Raw genomic sequence first — 21,168 nt, forward strand, 5'->3', positions numbered from 1 at the left:
AAACGCGTCTAATCGAGTTATAGCTTTCGAAATACTTGATCGAATTGTGGTACGTTTCTTTTTTAATTTGTCAATTTTCTCCATTGTTAATTGTTTTTAATTTAGAAATTCCTCAATAGTAATAAATTTTAATATGAATAAGTAAGATGAACAATTTAAAACGAAACTATACATATGTATTTGTGATCACCAAAATCTATACAGAATGTTTTAATTGTTAAGATACTACTTTTACTAAATACAATAAATTTGAAAGTTTATTTAGATTATAGTACCTAATTATATATTGTAAAATTATTTACCTGCGGCGCTGAGCGGACCATTATGTTGTTGATGCGGGGTAACAAAAGGGGGGGGGGGTAATTAAACCATGAATATTCCCTTCTAATTGGTGTGGACTGTAATATCGCTGGTAAGACCTAAATTTAGTAATTTTTCTAAATCTGGTAAATGCTAACATTGGAATACGACAAGAGAGAGAGCACCACTACAACCTTATGACAGCTTGTTTATTGCTACTCTGAGTGTTTACAAAACGTTACTGTAGATGGCGCTGGAGTAAAGATACAACACTAAGCTTAGCATAAATATAATCAACTAAAAGCTCCGTTTACTATACCACAAGCTGATCGAATTTCTATGATAATTGGTGATATTGCAGAAGAAAAATGGCAGATTCCCTTAGTTACTCGGAATTCGATTACCGTCGAAGAATTAATTGACAGAGCTGTCACACTTGATGCTATTCGAAGTATCAAACAAGAGAATATGTCACGCCAATCAACTAAAAAAATTTTCAGTCCCCCCCGAAATCTCAGACGAAAAATTTCAATTCGCACGTTGAACAACGACGTAAATATAACCCTGCTACTGACGATGTTCAAGATATTACTTGCTGGCGATGGAAAAAAAATTCATGCTTCTTTTATGTGCAATTTACCTCCCCCTCAATGAAGTTCACCTTCAACTCAATCATGAAATTCATAACGATGGAATCCAACAAGCTACTGAAAGCTCAGCTCCAGTCAACTAGACACTCACTTAGTTCCGGTAATAATGAACCACGCGGCGCCACCGGTTCAAATTATCCAAATTTACGTCGCAACACAAATCGCAACATTTCACTCACATGATCTGCTCCTGCAAATGAAAATGACCATTTTTGCGTTCCTATTAATGCTGTTATTCACCCATGCACTGATGGACTTTCTCAAATCATCGACAGTTTAATAAGCCCTGTTGGATGGATTTCTTTAAACATCAAAGTTGGAAACATTGATCATCTAATGACCAGGGTTGGAATTTGTTCCCAACTTCCATTTTCGCTCATTTTGGGATTTCATTGGTAACACCAAGTTCAAGCTAGATGCACTTACGATTATAACGGTTCATTATGTATTTTTACGCCGTCTGCGCTCCATCTATACGAATGTATTCACTCATCGTAATCTAGCATTAACTGTATTTCTTCCGCTGAACTCTCAGTACCATCATTAGACGACGTTTTTAACGGGACTGTCAAACTGGAACAGGCAAACATCCTCCTGAAATTGAATTTTTTCCGAAATTTGCAGGACTATCCAATAACTCAACTTGATACTATAATTGGACAATTTTCAGTCATGTTTTATTCTGACGATGACAATATTGAACTATGTCCGTATGTGGAATTCAAAATAGAATTGAAAAATTACAAGCTTATCCGTTGTCTTCCATATCGCCTTACAGAGTCAGATCGTCATTGAACACTCAAATCCAAAAAAAGGTTGAAACAAGGAATTTGTCGTCCTTCTAACTCGCCTTACGCCGCCCCTGCTTTTATCATTGAGCATACCTTCCATGAAAGCACTCCAAGACGAGTTTTTGTAGATTTCTCACGCACTATCAACTCCATCACCATGATTAATCCGCACCCAATCGACCAGATGGAAGATGCGATTAAATGAACAGTAGGAAAATGTTTTAATTTTAAAATTAATGTCAAATCAGCATTTAACACCATTCGCGTCAGAGAATCTGACATCTACAAAACTGGTTTTGTTACCGCTGATGGATATTATGAATTTCTTCGAATGCCATTTGGTTTCACTAACGGCCCATCTACGATGACAAGAGCAATAAAATGTGCTTACATCCACCTTGCTGAACAAAATGTAAATTTATATGCTTCTCCACTTCTTGTAATCGACTTTTTGAGGGTCAACAACCTACTGGATCTTGTCTGACTTCGTCAGACAATTAGAGGATAAGAAACAACAACAACAACATAATGTAAATACATACTGACGACATTTCAACTTCACATGATAACTTTGATTACCACCTTAAAGTTATTTACAATATTTTTCAAGCTTCTCGTAAAGCTGGATTCAAACTAAATCCAGGAAAGTCGCAATTTGCTGTATCAGAAATTTCTCCTTTTTCTCGAATTCTTTCCTAAGATGGCGTACGCCCTGATCCAGAACGCACAGCAGCAGTTGCACGTTACTCTACTCCAGTGTTTCCCAAACTTATGACTTTTGTGTACCCTTTCTAAATTTTTTGTAGAACGCTGTGTACCACGGATAAAAAAAATGAATGTATTTTTTACTATAAAAAATTTAAATTGTCCAAAAGTTAAAAATCACAACTGCCTGTTGACACCCCTCATTATTAACTGTAGTAACCTCATTATTAACAGTAAAACATAGCGAATAGAAAAATACGCAATCTTAAATTTTTATGGCTAGAGTTGTTTTTAAATAAGAAATTTTGAAAATTTCGTTTGTTGCAAGATATTTTGCATAAGAACGCGTACCCCCGCTAAACTGTTCCCGTACCCCTGGGGGTACGCGTACCACACTTTGGGAAACACTGCTCTACTCTAAAAACAATTCGCGAAAACCGCAGTTTCCTTGGATTCACCAATCAGTTTAGAAAGCACATTCGAAATTACGCTGTTATTGCAAAACCACTTACAAATATTCTTAAAGGATTAGAAAAGAAAACAAGTAATGCGACAACCACGCTGGAAAATCGAATTTACTGGTAAAAAAAACCTACACATATCTATTTTTTTTTTTCTTTGGGTAGAGTAAAATGTCCCTAACTATCTCTAATTATTACGAACATAACAACTAATTGTTACCAGCATAACTCGAAACGCCACCTGGAGAGAGACCGGTTTCATGACTTTGGCTCTTCTCCCTTCCCTCTCCTCCTCTTTTCAATTGTATACGAATGTACTACGATATTTTCACTTTTCGTAATAGTTTTCTTATTTATTTAATAAAAATATTTTTTCAAATTTCCGTTGTCCCGCAGTGGACTGATCGTTAAGACACGGTTCCCAGCAAATCCCCGAAGTCAAGCATCACTGACTGCTGTCAGTGTGCGGGTGGGTGACCACTTGGATCAGTCTGCATAGGGACCGAGGGTGTGCGGTATTGGTTCTCGTTAAACTGTGCTACCGTAAAGTGCTCGACTTCACGTGCAGGTCGTTGGGCTACCGAAGCGGGGGTGCCACCCCCTCTGCAGAGGATCAAAATTGTGATGGCATGTCTTCGGATCATCCTCAGGGATGTTTGCCAGACTGTCGCCAATAGCCCATTGTGCAGCTCTAGTGCGACGTAAATGAACTTTAACAACTACAGCAATTAAATTTTCGTTATGGTTTTTTTAGAACTATGTTTAATGTAGTTTTTAGTTCCATATAGTTTTAAACATAAAAGATTTTAATCTATATGAAAATCAAGACATAAACTAACGTACTTCCTTCCTCTATGACTCTCCACTCGCTACAGGGGAAAGCATGTGAAGTGTTGCCATAGGTAGAGAGTTTTGCTCTACGCAGCCTGCAACCCATTTCGATCGCCAATAGCGTAATTTCATTGGGCTGCAAAATTTGGAGCTTCCATTCGCTACTTTTTAATCTTAAGGTCTGGCAATACTGCGATTGTTTACACGCATGGCCGCGGCAGATTCATATGAATGAAGAATGAAGTAAGTTTTCTTTATGTTATTTATTCTTTTACTTTTATTTAAATGCACTTTATCTTTATTATTAATAGTTGATTTGAGTTCCATTTAAATAATGTGTACGCATTTATCATCTATTTAATAATGCTGTTATTAGCATTGAATTGCAATCAAGATATGCTTTGCAGTCTATTTACATTTTGAATTCTTTTAAGAAAGATTCTGTTTAAGTGTGTATTTCAGTTTACAGTAAAAATGTTACATCTTAAATATTTATATTACTGGCCTAATTTTTTTTTTTTTTGACGAAATTATCTTTTAAATCATATATAAATTTTCTAATTGTTCACGTCATGTAGTGTAATAGTTTTAACATTTGAAGATAATGTTAAAGTACCGTTTGAATAATATTTCTATTAAAATTATTTTTTTATTTTAAAATTTTATTTATTCGCAGTTATGATTAAATTTTTGGCTTGCTGTTATTCTATTTTTATTGATATGTAATGTTAAATATTTTCTGGTGTAATAGAAATAATAAGTAAACAAAACTTGTGAGTTTTTAATTTCAGAGAATTTAATAATGAGCAATATATTTACTAATTTTCTAATTTGTGATTTAGAATTACCAAAAGTATATTATAAATAGGGGGATTCCAACTAACAAGTTTTCAAAATGACAGACCAAGTTAAAATTCAAAGTAAATTTTTTTTTCAAAAAAATAATTTATTCAAAAGTAAGGTAAAGAAATGTAATCGTAGTTACTGTTATAATTGTATCAATGCAATAAACTATCACTGAAATTAGTTCAGGCAGGAGATATATTCGCAAATTCAAGATTCCCCTCCTTTTATAAACTCATCAAAAGTTAAAATCGATGAATTGATAAAGATTAAAGTCCCATTTTGTCTTTTTAAATGTTTGATCAAATTTCACTAATAAATTTTGGTGGTATTCATTTCCCTTGCATAAGTAAATTTATTCATTTTTTTTTTTTATTATTTATTTGTTTTTTAATTTGAACAAAAACTGTCACCTCTAAAATAAAAAGCAGTTGAATTTATGTGTACTCAATATCTTTGCATTGGAATAAAAAAAAGTACCTTTTTTCTTAACTTCTGTATTATGTACTATGCACCATTTTCCTATTTAAGGCTTTCATATTTATATGAATAATTTTACTTTTGTTTAATAGTATTATCTTATTTTAAAAATAAATGTTTTTTAGATGCTGACTTTCTAAGGTGGTTGATATGGTAGTGATTTATTAATTCTCTTGTTGAAAGTTAAAATAGCTTGCTGCATATTAATTTTTAACTAATACTGTAAATAAAATTTTCTTTTTTTAACTGTTTTTCATACCTGTTCTTTTTTTTTTTCTCCCAATTTTCTCTTTTCCTTTTTCTTTTTTTTTTCTTTTTTTTTTTTGCAATCTCATGCCAGTAGAATGATTTTTTTTTTAAAATAAAAACATTATATATGCATATAATTATAAACTAGTTATTTGGGCTGACACAAACTCAAAAATCTCTTAGTATGCCACCATTTTATTTTAATTCAGCCAGAGCTCATTCTAGGCAGAAAAAGGGGCAGGGTGCAAAAGTTTAAAAAAAGGACATTATTATTCTAAAAAGGCAATAATTTCTTTCCATGGGCCTTACACGTTACATTAAAAAACATTGTCAATTAATAAAAGAATTTTTTTTTTACTTCACTAAAAGTAGCAAAGCAATCATATAAATTACTAATTTTCATTAATAAATTAACATATGTATCGAGTTCATGAGCTAATTAGCTTGGTAATATATTTAAAATGCATGCATATATTAATAAAATAATACATTTATGTTTTTAAGTGTCGGTAGTTATGATTTAATAATTAAAATGACTAATAATAATCATGATTTAATGATAGTGGAAGTAACTGCAAACTTTCAAAGACAAGTGCAACAAGGGGGTGTGTTGGCTATTTTTCCTTTCTCATATAAATCTATGTATTGACAGCAATGACAAACTAAGTAAAAAGCGTTAAAAATAAAAGTTTGAGAAATCCACTGTAGAGTTTGGGGGAAAAATAAAGTGTTGAGGAATGAAAGTGCAAAAAGGGTATGGAGCAGGGTTGGCAGGTTTTTGACATGTGACAGTTTTTGACAGTTTAAACCATAGTTTAAACCGTCACGTCAAAAACCTCACTGTCAAAAATGTCAAAAACCTATATTCATATGTGAAATTTAATTAATACATAAAATTTATATATTTTTTATAAAGGATAGTGTTTCTAAATATGTTCTAGAAAAAACAAATTTAAAATTTTGAAGAAACACTTATATTTTGAATAGTAACCAAAATCTTGTACTTTTGAAAGCTCACATCTTTTGTAATATTATGTATTCATTTTCATGTGTTATTGAAAATCTGCAGTGATATTATTAAGAAATTTATTTCTAACCAAATTTAGTGTATAGTATAGATTATACTAAAAATTAGACATTTTTAAAGATAAACATTAGCAGTTTTGTTCATTAGACATCTTTTAAAGAAAAATCTTTTTAATATTCTTTTAAATCTTCTTAGTAATCTTTTTAACATAAGACAATACAAATTTAAGTGCTTTCTGTTAAATACACAGAGTAGTTAGTGTCGATTTACAGTATATTCAGCCTATTCATTTACTATGCTGAAAATTTAGTTTATCCAAATACTTGTGAATTTCATTTTGCTGAATACTATATACATAGTTTTGTTGAATATCTAAATATTCAGCTGTTGAATAATTACTTCTTGCTTTCAAGATATGCATTATTTGTATTCTTAATACAAGTGGGGGAAACAAATTAAGAGGTAAAAATTGTTTGAAAATGGTAAGTGTAATAATTATAAATAAATATAATAAACAATATGAATTATATTTATCATTATTCCCAAATATAACTACTTTTAAATTCAAATTAACATACTGGATAATAAAGATATTCGGTATAACATAAAAATTTTTTTTCATACACTTGTATCAAGTTTGTATTTATACAACATAACTTGTAAGTTCCTTATAAATATTAGTTATATGTTCCTTATATGTCAAAAATGCATAGTAATAAACTTTTAATTTTCTTAAGTATCAAAAAAAAATTTTTTTTTTTTCAAAATATAAATATTTAAAAAAAATTTGTGCAAAATTTTTCTGCACATGCATTTGAATATAAATTTCTAAGATTTTAAATCTGTTATATTACCTTAATTTTAATTAAAAAATATCTTAAAAGCTGCTGATTACCTATAGTATAATTAAATTTCAATATAATGCATGGCAACTGTTGGTAGTTTTGAAGTTAATATATTTTTTTGGCAAACTTTAGTTTTTGACATTTTTGACGGGTTTTTGACGGTTTAAACCAGTATTATACCCTTGTCATGTCAAAAACCTCTTTTTGACGTCAAAAACCCAACCCTGGTATGGAGTCTTATTACATCAGGACACTAATTTACTTCAGGGGCAATAGGGTGGATTCTTTTGACTAAAAGGGCAGCAGTGTGCTGCGCCCTGCTTACCCTGCCTAGAATGAGCTCTGATTCAGCCACTTGAATGAGGAATCAGTATGTATGACCTAACTTGATTATTTCTCCCTTTTCTTATCTTTAAGAAATTTAATTGTCTTTTCATTATTGGTAATTTGATTTATAGTATAATTTTGATGTGATGAATAATATCAAATTTTTACAGTCTTGTTCTGGCTACCAAAGTTAATTAAAAAAATTTATGCTCACAAAAAAATTAATCTCCGAATTTTTTTAGATATCAGTCATTACATAATATCTGCCAGATAAAAACAATAAAATTTAATATATTATGATTATAATTTCTTGTTCATGTCGATTTCAAATGAAAGCTGAATTTTCTAAGTTACAGCAATGTTTAATGCTATTTGTTTTAAAGTCATTTAATGAGTTGAAAACTGGTTTGTTGGTATGCTATACCTAATATTTCTTGGTTATTTTCTTTTTCCATATTTTTCTACTCAAATCAGTTGAAGTATAGATTCAACATAATAAATTTTGATAATCCTGTATTGGCAACTTAAATTATAAATATTTCCTGAGATGACGGATCATGACTGTTTGAGGAATACCTATATCACACAATGGATTCTACATTACTTAAAATTGTACCACCTCTACTGATGTACATCACTACACGGGGATTCTGAGCTGTCACTGTACTGGCAAGTCAGGGAAACAGCTCATACCTGTGCTTTACATATTTTGCTTATTGTTTCCTGTTGCTCTATTTTTTCCCCCATGTTTCTTTGTAACTCTCCATGCCATTGAAAATATACCTCAAAATATTTCCTAGAAGAGACTCAAAACATCAGGTATTGTAGTGAGTTGTAGCAACACTACAGTATATTATAAAAGTTAGCTCCCTCCAAAACAAAACAAAAAGTTAAGATTGCACATATTATGTTTTTTAATGGACCTTATTGTTTATGAATAAATTTTGCAATTATTAAATTTTGCCATTAATAAATTTTAAGCTTATTATCTAGCTAGGTTTAATTATAAAAATATGTCAGAAATGAAATAATAAAAAATAACAATAAAATTTGATATCTCTGTAATTCAACATTACATTTTTCTAGTTAAACCAACTGAAATTGGTAGCTTAAGGGCTTGCAATCAGATTTCCTTGTTAATAAGCATATTTCATTTATTTTTATTATTTTCAGCTATAGATTTTGGTTCTTTAACACAATCAATGGCACAACAAAAGAAGAAAAAATTGGTATACCCTCCAGGAGTGAAGGAATTGACAGAAGATATATCAACTGATGAACTGAATCGGCGCTTAAAAGTAATAGAAATATCATAAAAATTGTTCTTAGACAGTAGGGAACCGATTATCCAGAACGATCGGGACCATCACTATTCCGGATAACTGATTTTTCCATTTTTCTGAATCGCTACAGAAAGTCGTTTTTTTATTGTAAAACCCAACTAAAAAAATATATATATTTGTAAATAATCTTAAAAAGAAGAAAAAACGATGAAGTAATACACTAATGATTATTTCCAAAATGATGGTAAGGTAAACATCTTTCAAAAAAGAAAGAAAAATCCTAAAATCTTATAAGAAAAAAAAAATTTCTTAAAGAAATTGGCGGGAAAATTTATCGAATTTTGTTCCGGTTTTCTGATTTCCGGATAACGGGTTCTGTACTGTATTTTACAAAATAAATATGAAATTCCCTGATGTATGATGAATGTCTGTTTTATAATTTAAGTTTAAATATGTATTATGTTTAAGTAAATAAAATTTGAAAAATAAATCCCAAAAATTTTAATTTATTTTATTAAATTTATTTTATTCCATTTAAGTTTGCATATTTCTATATAAGGTACATTTTTTGGGTGAACTAACATGGATTTAATTTCCTGAATATTAAATGTTTAAAGGTTGATAAAATCACTCCCTTCTTTTATATATTTGACTATACATAATGATTTAAAATTTTATTTGATGAAACTTTTTTTAATATTCTGAACAGAACATTATGAAAAAAAAAGCATTTTAAAATTTTTTTATTTTAAGTATGAGGTATTTTAGAAAATAAAATTTTAAATTATGTAGCATGTTATAACAAAATTGGTATAAAAAGTTATTCTTAATTATACTGCTATTTTAATAAATTTTATTGTTTGAAAAAAAGAAAATTCTTTTCATTGTGCCAGATATTGAAAGCAAAGTTAATATCAAAAGTCATTTTAAATAAATACTTCTCTATTCAAAAAATTAACAAGAATTTTTTTTAATTAATTTTTTGAATTAACAGTTAACGTTAAATAAAGGAAAGATAATAGAAATTATTGTAATTTAGATGTAATTGCACATTTTTTAGGAAACTAAAATTAGCTTCATTTAGTCAAATTAATATTAAATTACTGATATAGGTTTTATGCATGATAAATTTAAAAATGTCTTAAAAAAAGTAAATAAATGTGAAAAAATTTCAACTTTCTTGTACTAAATAAAATTTTATTTGTTAAAATTGAAATTATTCATATGATTTTTCTTAAAATAAGTAATTCTTAAAAAAAATAATAATAACGATTTTATTGGATTTTTTTAATTTCATATATTTTTCCAGTGTCATGGAAAGCATGTATTGCATTTTTTCCCCCTTGTCTTTATTACCAGTTGTGGGCAATCATCATCATCATATTTGGCTAGACAGCCCAGAGTGGGCCAGTGCCTTCTTTTGAATTCGAATCCACTTCTCTCTACTTTTGACACTTGTTCGCCAGTTTTTCTCCTTTTGTGGGCAATCAGTAATATTAAAAAGATTAAATAATATTGTTTGGTTGTGAAGTAAAAGAGGTAATAGAATGTGTCATATAAACTGAACTATTAGAATACTGTTTCTTATATATATATATATATATATATATTTGCTTTTATATTCATTTCATTTCTTCTTTTGTTTTAGGTGTGTGTTAAGGTGCTTCAGACAATTAGTCAAGAGGATGATAATTCAAAATACCAGCCTTTGGCATTTCATCTGGCATCTGACTTTTTCTTAGACCACCGCAGTAAAAACATCAGACGTGGCGCTGCTCTTTGTATTGCAGATGTTTTCCGTATATTTGCTCCAGTCAATCCTTATAGTGACCCAAAAATTCTTGAAGTATGAATTATTTTGACTTTCTTCTGTATCTATTTTTTTTTATAATTTTAAAAGACAACTTTTGTTGATGATTTCTGACCTTTTTAAACAATAGTAATAGTAGTTTTCAAATTGAACTTTAGAAAATCTATGATTGTTATAACTAAAAGCAGAAAACTAAAATATATTTTACTAAAACTGTATTAAAATAACTAAAAATCATTAATTATTTTGAAAGTATTTACTCACATACAAACACCTGAATAATAAATGTTACATGGTACTTCAGAAAACTGATTGAGTTAGTTTTAAATGTAAAAATATCTCCTTTTATGGAATTAATAATTTTTTAGAAAATATTTGTTTTTCATGTTACTTTTTATTTATTTTCTAATTCTGATTTGTATCTATTTCAGGCCTTATTTAATTTATTCATTGATCAGTTAAGAGGTTTAACATCTGCAAGTGGTACGAATTTCACTGGTTCTTTTTACTTGCTTGAGGTAACTTAAAATATTTCTGAATATTTTATAAAGCTTTAAATGTTTATTTCAAATTGACTGAATTGATTATTTGTTTCAGAATTTAACAATTATGAAAACATTCACCTTGTGCCATGATACTATGCAGAAACCTGAAGAGATTGTGATTCCATTATTCAAACAGATGTTTAACATTATAAGGTTGATAATGTCTTTTGTATAAAATTTTCATAAATACTGTGTTGCTTAAATGTATTAATACAAAATCTAAAGTTATAGTTTTGTTTTCCTTAACCATAAATGCTTTTTTTTATTATTATTATTAAATTATGGCTTTTGAATTTATGATTTTGAAAAGTTATCATATGATGGGTTAAAAAAATGAGACAGGAAATTTTTAGTCTCCTGAATTGAGAAGATATATCTTGAATTTAAATTTTTTGACAAATAGCACATCTGAATACAAAGCTTACTTCAAAAAAATTTTAGATATTTTTTTCAATCATATTTGATCTAATTTTAAGTTGAGTTGAGACATGTATAAACATTTACAACTTCCTTTAACCCGAAACTATGGTTATAAAGGAAGGCCATTAAATTATAAGCAATGTTTTCCATTTTATTTTTAAAGACCTCATTTCTACTTGACTTATTTTAATTAAAATCGACACTAAAGCTGCACAATTTGAATGTAAATTCTAAATTAAAATTTTCAAAACAAATTTAATAAATATTTGTAGATGGAATGATATTTGTAATTAAAATAAACAGTAGGAATTTTTACTAAAATCCCCTAAACTATTTTTTACAATAGAGAATTCTTGTGGATGAAAATGCTCTAAAGTTGTTTAATCGAACTAGAAATTATAGCTAAGTGAGAAGGGAAAAAAATAGTAAATGTATTATCGCAAATTAATAGTAAAAATTAATTGTACAGGGCTGATTGTGCTCCGGAAAAAATCCAGATTTCTTGAATTTTCACTAACAGTGTTCCGGAGATCGGAGGTCCAGACGTTTCAAGAAATCATTGATCACAGAAGTTTCTGGAAATCAAATTTTCAAAGATGGAACTTTAAAACATTGTTTATTTTATTTGTTTGTAAGGGAGAGCCAGAGAGATACTTTATAAGCTTATATTCATGATCAATATTCATTTTTTATCAGTAAATAGTTGTTACAATCATAAACTTAAGAAAGAAAGATATATTTGTAAATTTTAATTACTTCTCCAGATCATCATAGGTATTTGTAAATGGTATAGGTATGTGTAAAATTTTAAATATATTTTAAGTAAACTAAGAAATATTGAGAAAAAGGAAAAAAACCTTGTTTAAATTTTTTTTCTTCTAATTTTTCAATTTAAGCTGTTTTTTTGTTTCGTTTTTTTAAACGCAAGATATTTTCCGGAATTTTGACTTGGGCTCACAATCACCTCTGATTGTATCAAATTTTTTGTTGAAAAGCATAACTTTTAACCCTATGACATTCCAAGTGTGCATTTTGATCTGCATTGTTTTCCACATAGGAAAGCAAGTTTTTTCATGTTATTGAGTAGTAGTATTCTTTCTGCCTTCAAAATTGCCTGTTTTTGTGACTGGCAATTTCCCATGTTTTGTAACAACTAATTACTTAATTCTATGACTACCACACATTGTAGAGTGTGTAGTAGTATTTCATAATGATGATAAAATATTTGATTTAATTAAATAGCTTACAACTTTGAATCATTATTCACTAAAATGTTATATTTTTTCTCCAGGGTCCTTGACAATCTAAAAGTTAGTCGTTTGACATTAAACATGTTATGTCCTCTGATTGCAGAATCTGATAATGTACCACACCAGCTTTTATTGTTTATTTTAACTCAAATTATTGAACCAAATAAGGTAATCACTATTTCTTAAAATTTTTATATAAAGATATTTATTCTAATTTATAAGTACTTATAATACCATTATGTTACAATTTCAGTCTTCTTGTGAAAGAACTTACAATTTGGCTCAAGATTTGCTTAAGCAGACAGCAACAGTATTGGAACGATATATACAAACTGTAAGTTTATTGCAAGATTGTCCTAGATTTTTGTACTTGACTGTCAAAATGCTCATCTGCAACAATGATGTATACCAAAAGCTTTCTAAGAAGAGTCTGCTATTCTCTTAGTTTTTGTACAGTTCCAAAAAACAATCTTAAGAAGAAAAAAAGTTAATCATCATTTGGCTTTTTTATTTCTGATGTTCAATGATTTAATAATACTTTAACATTGAAATTTTAAGCTTGCAAATATGAATTCGTGTCCATTTATACTAAATCAGTGACACATTATACCCCAAACACACCTAATATTCAATAGTGATTTTGCTTTTGTACCATAACACGTCAAATACGCCGAAAAACGTAAAGACCTGAAAAATAAGTTGGGAACGAGTAATCTAAATCTTGGAAAAGTCTGTTTTTCTTTGATCAGTCGCAATTCAAAGATTAAATGTTCAATTCAAATATAAATCTTCCTCTTTTGAAATTTTTAGTTTTATTTATTAATAAATAGAATAGTTACAAATATAAACATTAATAAAGGGATATAGAGGACCATGAATATAATTAGAGGAATGAGAAGTCATATTTTAAATAAGGACTCACTTTTGGCAAGAAAGAACCCAGAAATATGGAAGTTTTGGGTCTTAATGACCCATAGTTTCCAAAATCTAGTCGAATCTCTGCTTAAAGCATTATTTATTCTATGATAAATTATGTTCTGCCACCATAGAATAGCTAGGATTAAAGTATTATTAAATCTAGTTAAATGCGACAATAAACAATTACAGATTCTATTGATAAGAATGGTAATAACGATGAAAAATTTAATCAGAAAGAAAATGAAAATTCTTTCAACTTAAAACTATTTTCAAAAAATGCTCACGCTGAAAATAAAATAAAAGACTGATTTACAGTAGAAGTCCGATAATCCGGCACGTACGGGACCGGCCCGGTGCCGGACTACCGAAAATTCCGGTCTATCGGGCAGTAATTATAAGAACAATTAGGTTAATAATTAAACTACAAATACAGCATGCAAAGACATACAACAAAGTTTATTTTACATTTCATATAATGTATGTACACGTACTGTAAAACATATTTCACTTAGATTTAAAAAAGTCACGAGTGTCTTTTTGTTTTCTTGACTTTTGGCGTTTAGTATAAAATTTATTTCTAATGATATGGAAATCAATAATTTCTGAAGCACTGTAGCTAGTACTAGCGTCAGCAAAAGAGATAAACTTATTTAGTGATTCTGTAGCTTCCGCCCAGCTGATTTTTTCCTCTTCTTTCTCGGCATCTGAGTCACTTTCTTCAAGATTTTGAGTAGGCTGAGGGTTTACTACAATGCTGATAATGTCCCCATCTATTAGTTCTTGTTCAACAGGTTCAGAACTCGAAGACTTAGGTTTTGAAAACATGGTCACTGTACAGTTAGAACGAAAATCACTTTTTTTATAAACAGTTTCAAAAGTTGCGTTTACTGCGATGTGAAAGGACACAAAACAACAACGCACAAAAAAATGGCGAAGACGCTTCGAGATTGATTAACGGAGCTACACTGCACCTGTTGTTTCCGAACAATACCGAGCTCTTCCTGATGATCTCGAACTACCCCGAAAACTTCCGAATAGCACTCGAGCCTTTTCATTTGCTTTAAAGACACACTTTTGGAGAAAACCAAAATTTTTACAATTTTCCGGAGCGATGCCGGACTATCGGGCATTCCGGACTGTTGGATGCCGGACTAATGGACTTCTACTGTACTCACTTATGGGCATATATTAGTTCTGAACATTTTTGTTGTAACCATTCTTCATATTTCGATATATTAAATATACAATATCCTGTATATAATGTTTCTGTATTAATACTGTATTAAATATACAATAAAAATATGTTTTTACTTAAAAACCATTATTTTATTTCAGTTCAGAATAATTAATATTACGAACATGAATTATTTGATTGGCTCAAAATTTTAACATAATCTATTATTTTCTGGAAAAAGTTTTTGTTTTAATTGTTTTTGACCTTTTTTAGTCATTTATTAAAGCAATGGACAGTCAGCAAGAAGATGTTATTTCTGAACATCTTTATGAATTAATATATGAACTGAATCTAATCATTCCCTCTGAAATTATTGTGGTGGTAAATAACTTAGAAAATAAACTGATGGTAAGTCTATTTAAACTTCATTTTATCTTTAAATTTTTTTTAAGCGTATTTTCAAGTTATATAAATTTTGACAGCATTTTCAGATATGATCATCGGCAACTTAATGTAAAATAAATTTATTCAATCTTTGAATGGTATCAGTATCTGATATATATGCTTAAAGTAGTTATGACTTCTTTAATGTGAAGCACCCTCCAAAAGTTCATAATTATCATTTGATGTTATAATTCTTTATTTAATAAAAAAAATTCTGTTGCCCAAATATATAAACAACTACAAAATTATGCATAAAAATACTTAATAATATTCAATTCCTAGTTTTGAAAGCTTACATGTCTTAAATAAAAATGCAAAATCAACCTAAGTCTTCAGATAGTCTGGTAACCTGCCTACAGATCGAAACTAAAATGCATAAATAATTTTATAAGGTTTGTACTGTAAAATATAATTTTAATTTCTAATTATTTTTCATGAAGTTTGTATTTTTAACCTAAATGGATTATAATTGTTAGATATGTTATTGAACTTGTTATATCCGTAATTTGTGTTCTCAAAAATATGCAAAATATTTTTATATATTAATTTTGAGTTTTACATATTTTCTGCAATAAAAATAAACATATTTTTATAAGAAGTAGGTTTTAAATACTATTGTTTTAAATACTAACAATATACTGCCGAAAATTTTTAATTTTGTCAAATTATTTAATACAATATATATATATATATATATATATATATATTTGATAAAATTTAGTCTACTTATGAGCATATCTGTGGAAGCACAATAATGTATTGTTCGTAATTTTCTAAACTTTCCTTAAATTTTTTTTAATTTAAATTATTTACAGTCCAGCTTGGAAGAGGAACGGATTGAGGTTCTGACACTTTTGTCAAAATTGTTTTCTGATAAATCATCAAAGATGATTGCACAAAATAAAGTCCTCTGGAGCAGCTATATTTCAAGGTTATTATTTGATTTTTATATTGATTTTAAATTTAATAATTGAAAAAAAGTTATAAAAATATTTATTATTTTTTTTTATAGATATAAAGATGCATCCACTAAAGTTCGCTACTTGCATATGAAGTTCTCTAAAAATTTACTAATGAATCATCCACAAACATCAAAACCAGCCCTGATTGGTATAGTTTTTTTATTTCTTATTATTATATGGAATCAATGATACAGGCCCTCCCTATGCTCAAAATCATAAACAAAATGTTATTCTCCAATCTCATAATTTCAGTACAATTTTAAAATGTAATCATGCTTGTTAAATACAATGTAAATTTAAGAATTTCTAACCATGTATGTTCCACATTGAAGTGCACATATATAAAGATCTTGTGCTCTTTTTAGCGTTTCTCCTCGCATTCATTGGATAGCAGCGGGCCATCCTCTCACAATACTTCTAAGTATTATCTTATCAAATGATCTATATCTTTGATTATATTTACACTTTGCTGATAGATTTTCTAGATTCAACGAATGAGAATTATGAAAAGAGAGTGAAATATGGATCTCTTTTCATAAATGTGCTTACAATAAAGGAATCTATTTTTTTTTTAATTTTATTAGTTTGAACATAAAAGAATCAAAACAAAAAAAAGGACCATCTGATTTAACATCATACAAATTTTAAGTGTGATCTTTTCTCCAAAAAACAAAATTGTTTTCTCAATCTTCTAACAACCTGTTAAGTGCTTCAACAACACGGGAATGTACAAAATTTTATATTGATGTACATTGGCAGACTCAAGGAGCACTTAAATATCGTCTCAGAGAACATAAAAGCTCTGTCAAGAATCAAAAACTCCACCTCTTATCTATAGCAAAACCTTGCTTGACAGAAGGCTATAGGTCCAATTTTTCCTCACATCATCATTCATATACATGTCATGTATTTCATACGTTAACATTGATTTTTGGGAAAGTGTTTCCAACAGCAAAAACTCTATTGTTAATGATCTTACTGTTATACTATATTTTTCAAATATTTAGATTAATTAATATTTTAGTCTTAATTCATTTACTGTCAATTTAACTATGTTACTTTTAACTGTGTACTTATCTTTTTACTGTGATATAACCTCTGTCAAATTACATAGTCTCCGTTTTGTCATCCCTGCCACTTAACCTTCCCTAAGGTGTAATAATGTGCTACTGAAATGTGTATAGGTTTTAATAAAATTTTACTATTTTTGATTTTTGAAAGTTTTTTTATTGAAATTTAATTTTATAAAAACAAATTACTCTCATAATTTTACAAAGAGTGTGGTAAAGCAAGGTTTCAAATTATCCTATTGGATAATTTGAAAAGTTGGTTATGAAAATAAAACCTGATAGATTTGTAAGAATTTTTGAAATAATGTTCAGCTATATAACTTTAAATTTCGCGTACAAAAGTGGTCTGAGACAGTTTTTATAAATTAAGATAAAATCAAGTCGTTCCTCTTCTATTGACATGCGATTGGCTCATTGTAACAAACTCCACCTGTGGCTTAAATTCAATTCTTTCTTACAAAATATTATTACCTTTATTATTTAATTTACTTAATTTCTGAGAGGCTTTATCTTTTTACGTTGCATTAGTTTCGTTTCAAATTTTCCTGATAAGTTTAAATATTTAAAAAATATGAAGTAAATAATAATATATTTTATTCTAGAATGCTTTATGTTCAATATTATTGATCCTGATGATAAAGTACGCAAGCGAACTTGTCAAACCATTTCAGAAACTGTTCCAGAGCTGTACGATGTCCTAGATCCTAAGTTGTGGGAAAGATTCGAAGGACGTGCTAGAGATACAAATGTAAGTTCTACGTTCTTTGTTTTATGATTTAAACGAAACCTAATCTGTAGCTTTTTTAGCAATGTATACTAATTTGCTACTATTCAGTATTCTATACCTCGAGAAAACGTCCTGCAGTTGACTGATCGTAAAGACACGGTTCCCAGTAGAACACCTAAGTCAATGTAATGGCTGCAGTCAGTAAGCGGGGTGGGTAACCACTTTGATCAGCTTGCGTGAGGACCATGGGTGCTTGGTATCAATCCTCGTTAAACTATTCTACCGTAAAGTGCTCAAGTTTGCGCTCAGATCGCCGAGCTACCAAACCAGAGGAGCCATCCCCTATGCAGAGGATCAAAATTGTGATGGTATGTCTCTGGATCATCTTTAAGGATGTTTCCCAGACCGTCACCAATAGCCCATTGTGCAGCTGTAGTGTGACGTAAATAAAGTATCTATCTACCTCTAGAAAACTATCATAACAGCACTAAAAAAATTATTTGGTTTGCTGAATTTTTAGCTAGACCAAATAACTTCTTTAGAAATTCCTTTATAAACAAACATGTGCTTTCCAAGTGTTATTTTAAGTATGGTTTACATAATATAAAACTATTTGAACTTATTACTGTTTTAATTATTTTAAAAAGTATTTTATGCAAATTGGATTTTTTTTTTTTTTTTGTTAAAAAAAACATCAATTTTTCTTTAGAAGCTAGTAAAAAAATAGAAAAAATTGTCTGTAAGATATTGTTAATTGAAAAAGAATAGACAATGACCCGATCTGTTGGATTAAAACATAATTATATAGTGTATGTGAAAAGCAGTCACCTCTCATTTTGAAGAGAAATAAATTTTTTCCAGCTTTTTTTTTTTTTTTTTAAATTAATTAAGAAAAGTACAAAAGGATAGTTAAATTTAAATTATGTGCAGGAAGATATAACTTATATAATTTTTAATACCAAAACATGTAATGATTAAATTGACTTTCAGCAGTCATTAAAAACTATTTATTTCTCATCAATCGTTCTTGCGTGAAAAATATTTTATGAATGTGTTTGTGAAAGGTATTAGAGGTTTAACTATAAATTTAAGTGTTAAATAACACTGTAAAGCTAGGAAATATCTAATACCTGTTAATGGCATAATAGCAATATGAAATGAGATATTTTATGAAATTGGTTAAACGGTCCTGGCGTGTTTCTGACTTACAAGTAGCTCAGAACAGAAAAAAACTTACACTTTCCGTTTTATTCTTAAAACTGTTTCATATTAATTTTCAGTATGAAATTCGCCAAACCGTCCTGACATGTTTTAGAAAACTTTACCAGCGTTGGACTGAAAAAGGAATTCCACCAGTGCTGTATGACGCAAATTTTAAATTGGATGGGATATTGAACAACATCCTGCATCAATATTCTGAAAACAAGTAAGTCTTGAATATCATAACAAATCATTTAAAATATTTTATTTTAAATGGTCAATAAATTAATAATATCCACACAAAAAAAGCAAACATTTATTGACCTTGGCACCAGACTAACTTAACAATATAGTTGAAAAAATAGTTATTTTGTAAAATATTATGTTGAAACAGCTTACAGCTGTGTTATGTTCACATCCGAGCTGAAATTATTTTGCTAAATCAAAATACATTTTTTTTTCCTAATTTGGATTTTTCTAAATACATTTTATGCATAATTATTAATAAGTTTAGTTCACAAATTTAAGTATTTAAAACTGATTTTGCTTGTTTAGGTTAATAAACCATATTTATGTAATTATATTGAGTATTAAAATAAATTATCACATGTAAGCTTTTTAGTCAAATGTTTAATTTTTCTTTCTAGGCAACTTGTAGAACAGATTTTTAATTGTTATGTGGTCCCTTACCAGAAACCTGCAGAAGAAAGAATGAAATTATTTTATCAGTTATATTGTTCAATAGATGAACGTGCATTGAAGTAAGTGTTTGCTTCTTTCAATAATTTTAGTTTGATTTTAATTCTTTGATTTTTCTTTATGATAATATTTTATTGTAATTTTTATTAACATGTGATTGCATTTCGCAAAACTGGATAATATGTTGCTTGAACTCAATTCTTAAAATATTGCTAGATATATTTTATTTAATATTATGATGTTTAACTACACATATTGTGGTGTGATAGAATTTTATTGATTTGCTATTTGTGACACCTTCTATTAATGTTTAAACTAAAAACTCAGTCTGAGTAATTATTAACTGATTAATTAATAATTTTGTTTTATAATTGGCTAAATTTTCTATTATATTGAGGCTTTCATTAAATTATAATTATTGTAACTAAAATTTAAGAAAGCTTTTTTACAGGGCCTTAGCTGGAATGATCAAGACAAGAAATGTGTAAGTGTAAAATTTGTTATTATTTGGTTTGTGAACATTTCATAACTTTCTTATTTATTATTAAAATCATTTAAGCATTTTAGATTATACTAAACTTCTTCTTTTATAAATTTACAAATATTTTAAATAAGTTCTTATCAGTTAGTAGTCATACTTGCCTATTTTTGGATAGTTTTGTGAAAAGGCATTTAAATGACTATTATACAAAGTGTACTTTATTTTAGCTCTATTATAAGCAGAATATATAAGTTCTTATCAGTTAGTAGTCATACTTACCTATTTTTGGATAGTTTTGTGAAAAGCATTTAACTGACTATTGTACAAAGTGTACTTTATTTCAGCTTTGTTATAAGCAGGATAATTATTTTTATATTTATTATTTGCTTTTTCACAGTTATGTTGATTCAAAAATTGCAATTTTTTTTTCTCTAATTTATTTGAATATTTCACTAAATTAAAACAGATTGCATTTTTCTATTGTAATTATAATCCTAAGTTTTATCCCAGGTTGCGCGCTCATGTTAATAAACTTTTAGAAGTAATGGACAATTATGAAATGAAACGGTATAACGTCTGCAAAATTGCTCCAGTGTTATCAGGTAATTTTATTGCTCAAAGAAGCTTCATGCAATTTTACTGTCTTTTCTAGTTATACTATTGCACAAAATGATTA

General features: G+C 28.6%; 1 protein-coding gene across 7 annotated transcripts in view; it reads left to right on the forward strand.

Moving 5' to 3' along the window:
• Positions 1-2,252: 2,252 nt before the first annotated feature.
• The window catches only part of LOC107453953 (sister chromatid cohesion protein PDS5 homolog A), a 57,117-nt gene continuing 38,201 nt past the window's right edge, over positions 2,253-21,168 (forward strand). For 2 of the 7 annotated variants that reach the window (XM_087157101.1, XM_087157106.1), the window contains exons 1-16: positions 3,950-3,981; positions 5,187-5,283; positions 8,683-8,807; positions 10,441-10,638; positions 11,034-11,120; positions 11,200-11,300; positions 12,859-12,985; positions 13,071-13,151; positions 15,183-15,317; positions 16,169-16,284; positions 16,366-16,463; positions 17,988-18,133; positions 19,393-19,538; positions 19,960-20,073; positions 20,463-20,495; positions 21,003-21,094. In XM_087157101.1, coding sequence (XP_087013227.1) covers positions 8,712-8,807; positions 10,441-10,638; positions 11,034-11,120; positions 11,200-11,300; positions 12,859-12,985; positions 13,071-13,151; positions 15,183-15,317; positions 16,169-16,284; positions 16,366-16,463; positions 17,988-18,133; positions 19,393-19,538; positions 19,960-20,073; positions 20,463-20,495; positions 21,003-21,094 — 1,570 coding nt within the window. In that variant the 5' untranslated portion in view covers positions 3,950-3,981; positions 5,187-5,283; positions 8,683-8,711. Of the gene's footprint in view, positions 2,272-3,889; positions 3,982-5,186; positions 5,284-8,682; positions 8,808-10,440; positions 10,639-11,028; positions 11,121-11,199; positions 11,301-12,858; positions 12,986-13,070; positions 13,152-15,182; positions 15,318-16,168; positions 16,285-16,365; positions 16,464-17,987; positions 18,134-19,392; positions 19,539-19,959; positions 20,074-20,462; positions 20,496-21,002; positions 21,095-21,168 lie in introns of those variants that run through there. The other 5 variants (XM_087157104.1, XM_087157105.1, XM_087157102.1 and 2 more) reach the window with 5 other exon arrangements.

This window comes from Parasteatoda tepidariorum, chromosome 2, assembly GCF_982258835.1.
Source record: "Parasteatoda tepidariorum strain Cologne lab strain chromosome 2, Ptep-v5.0, whole genome shotgun sequence".
NCBI lineage: Eukaryota > Metazoa > Arthropoda > Arachnida > Araneae > Theridiidae > Parasteatoda > Parasteatoda tepidariorum.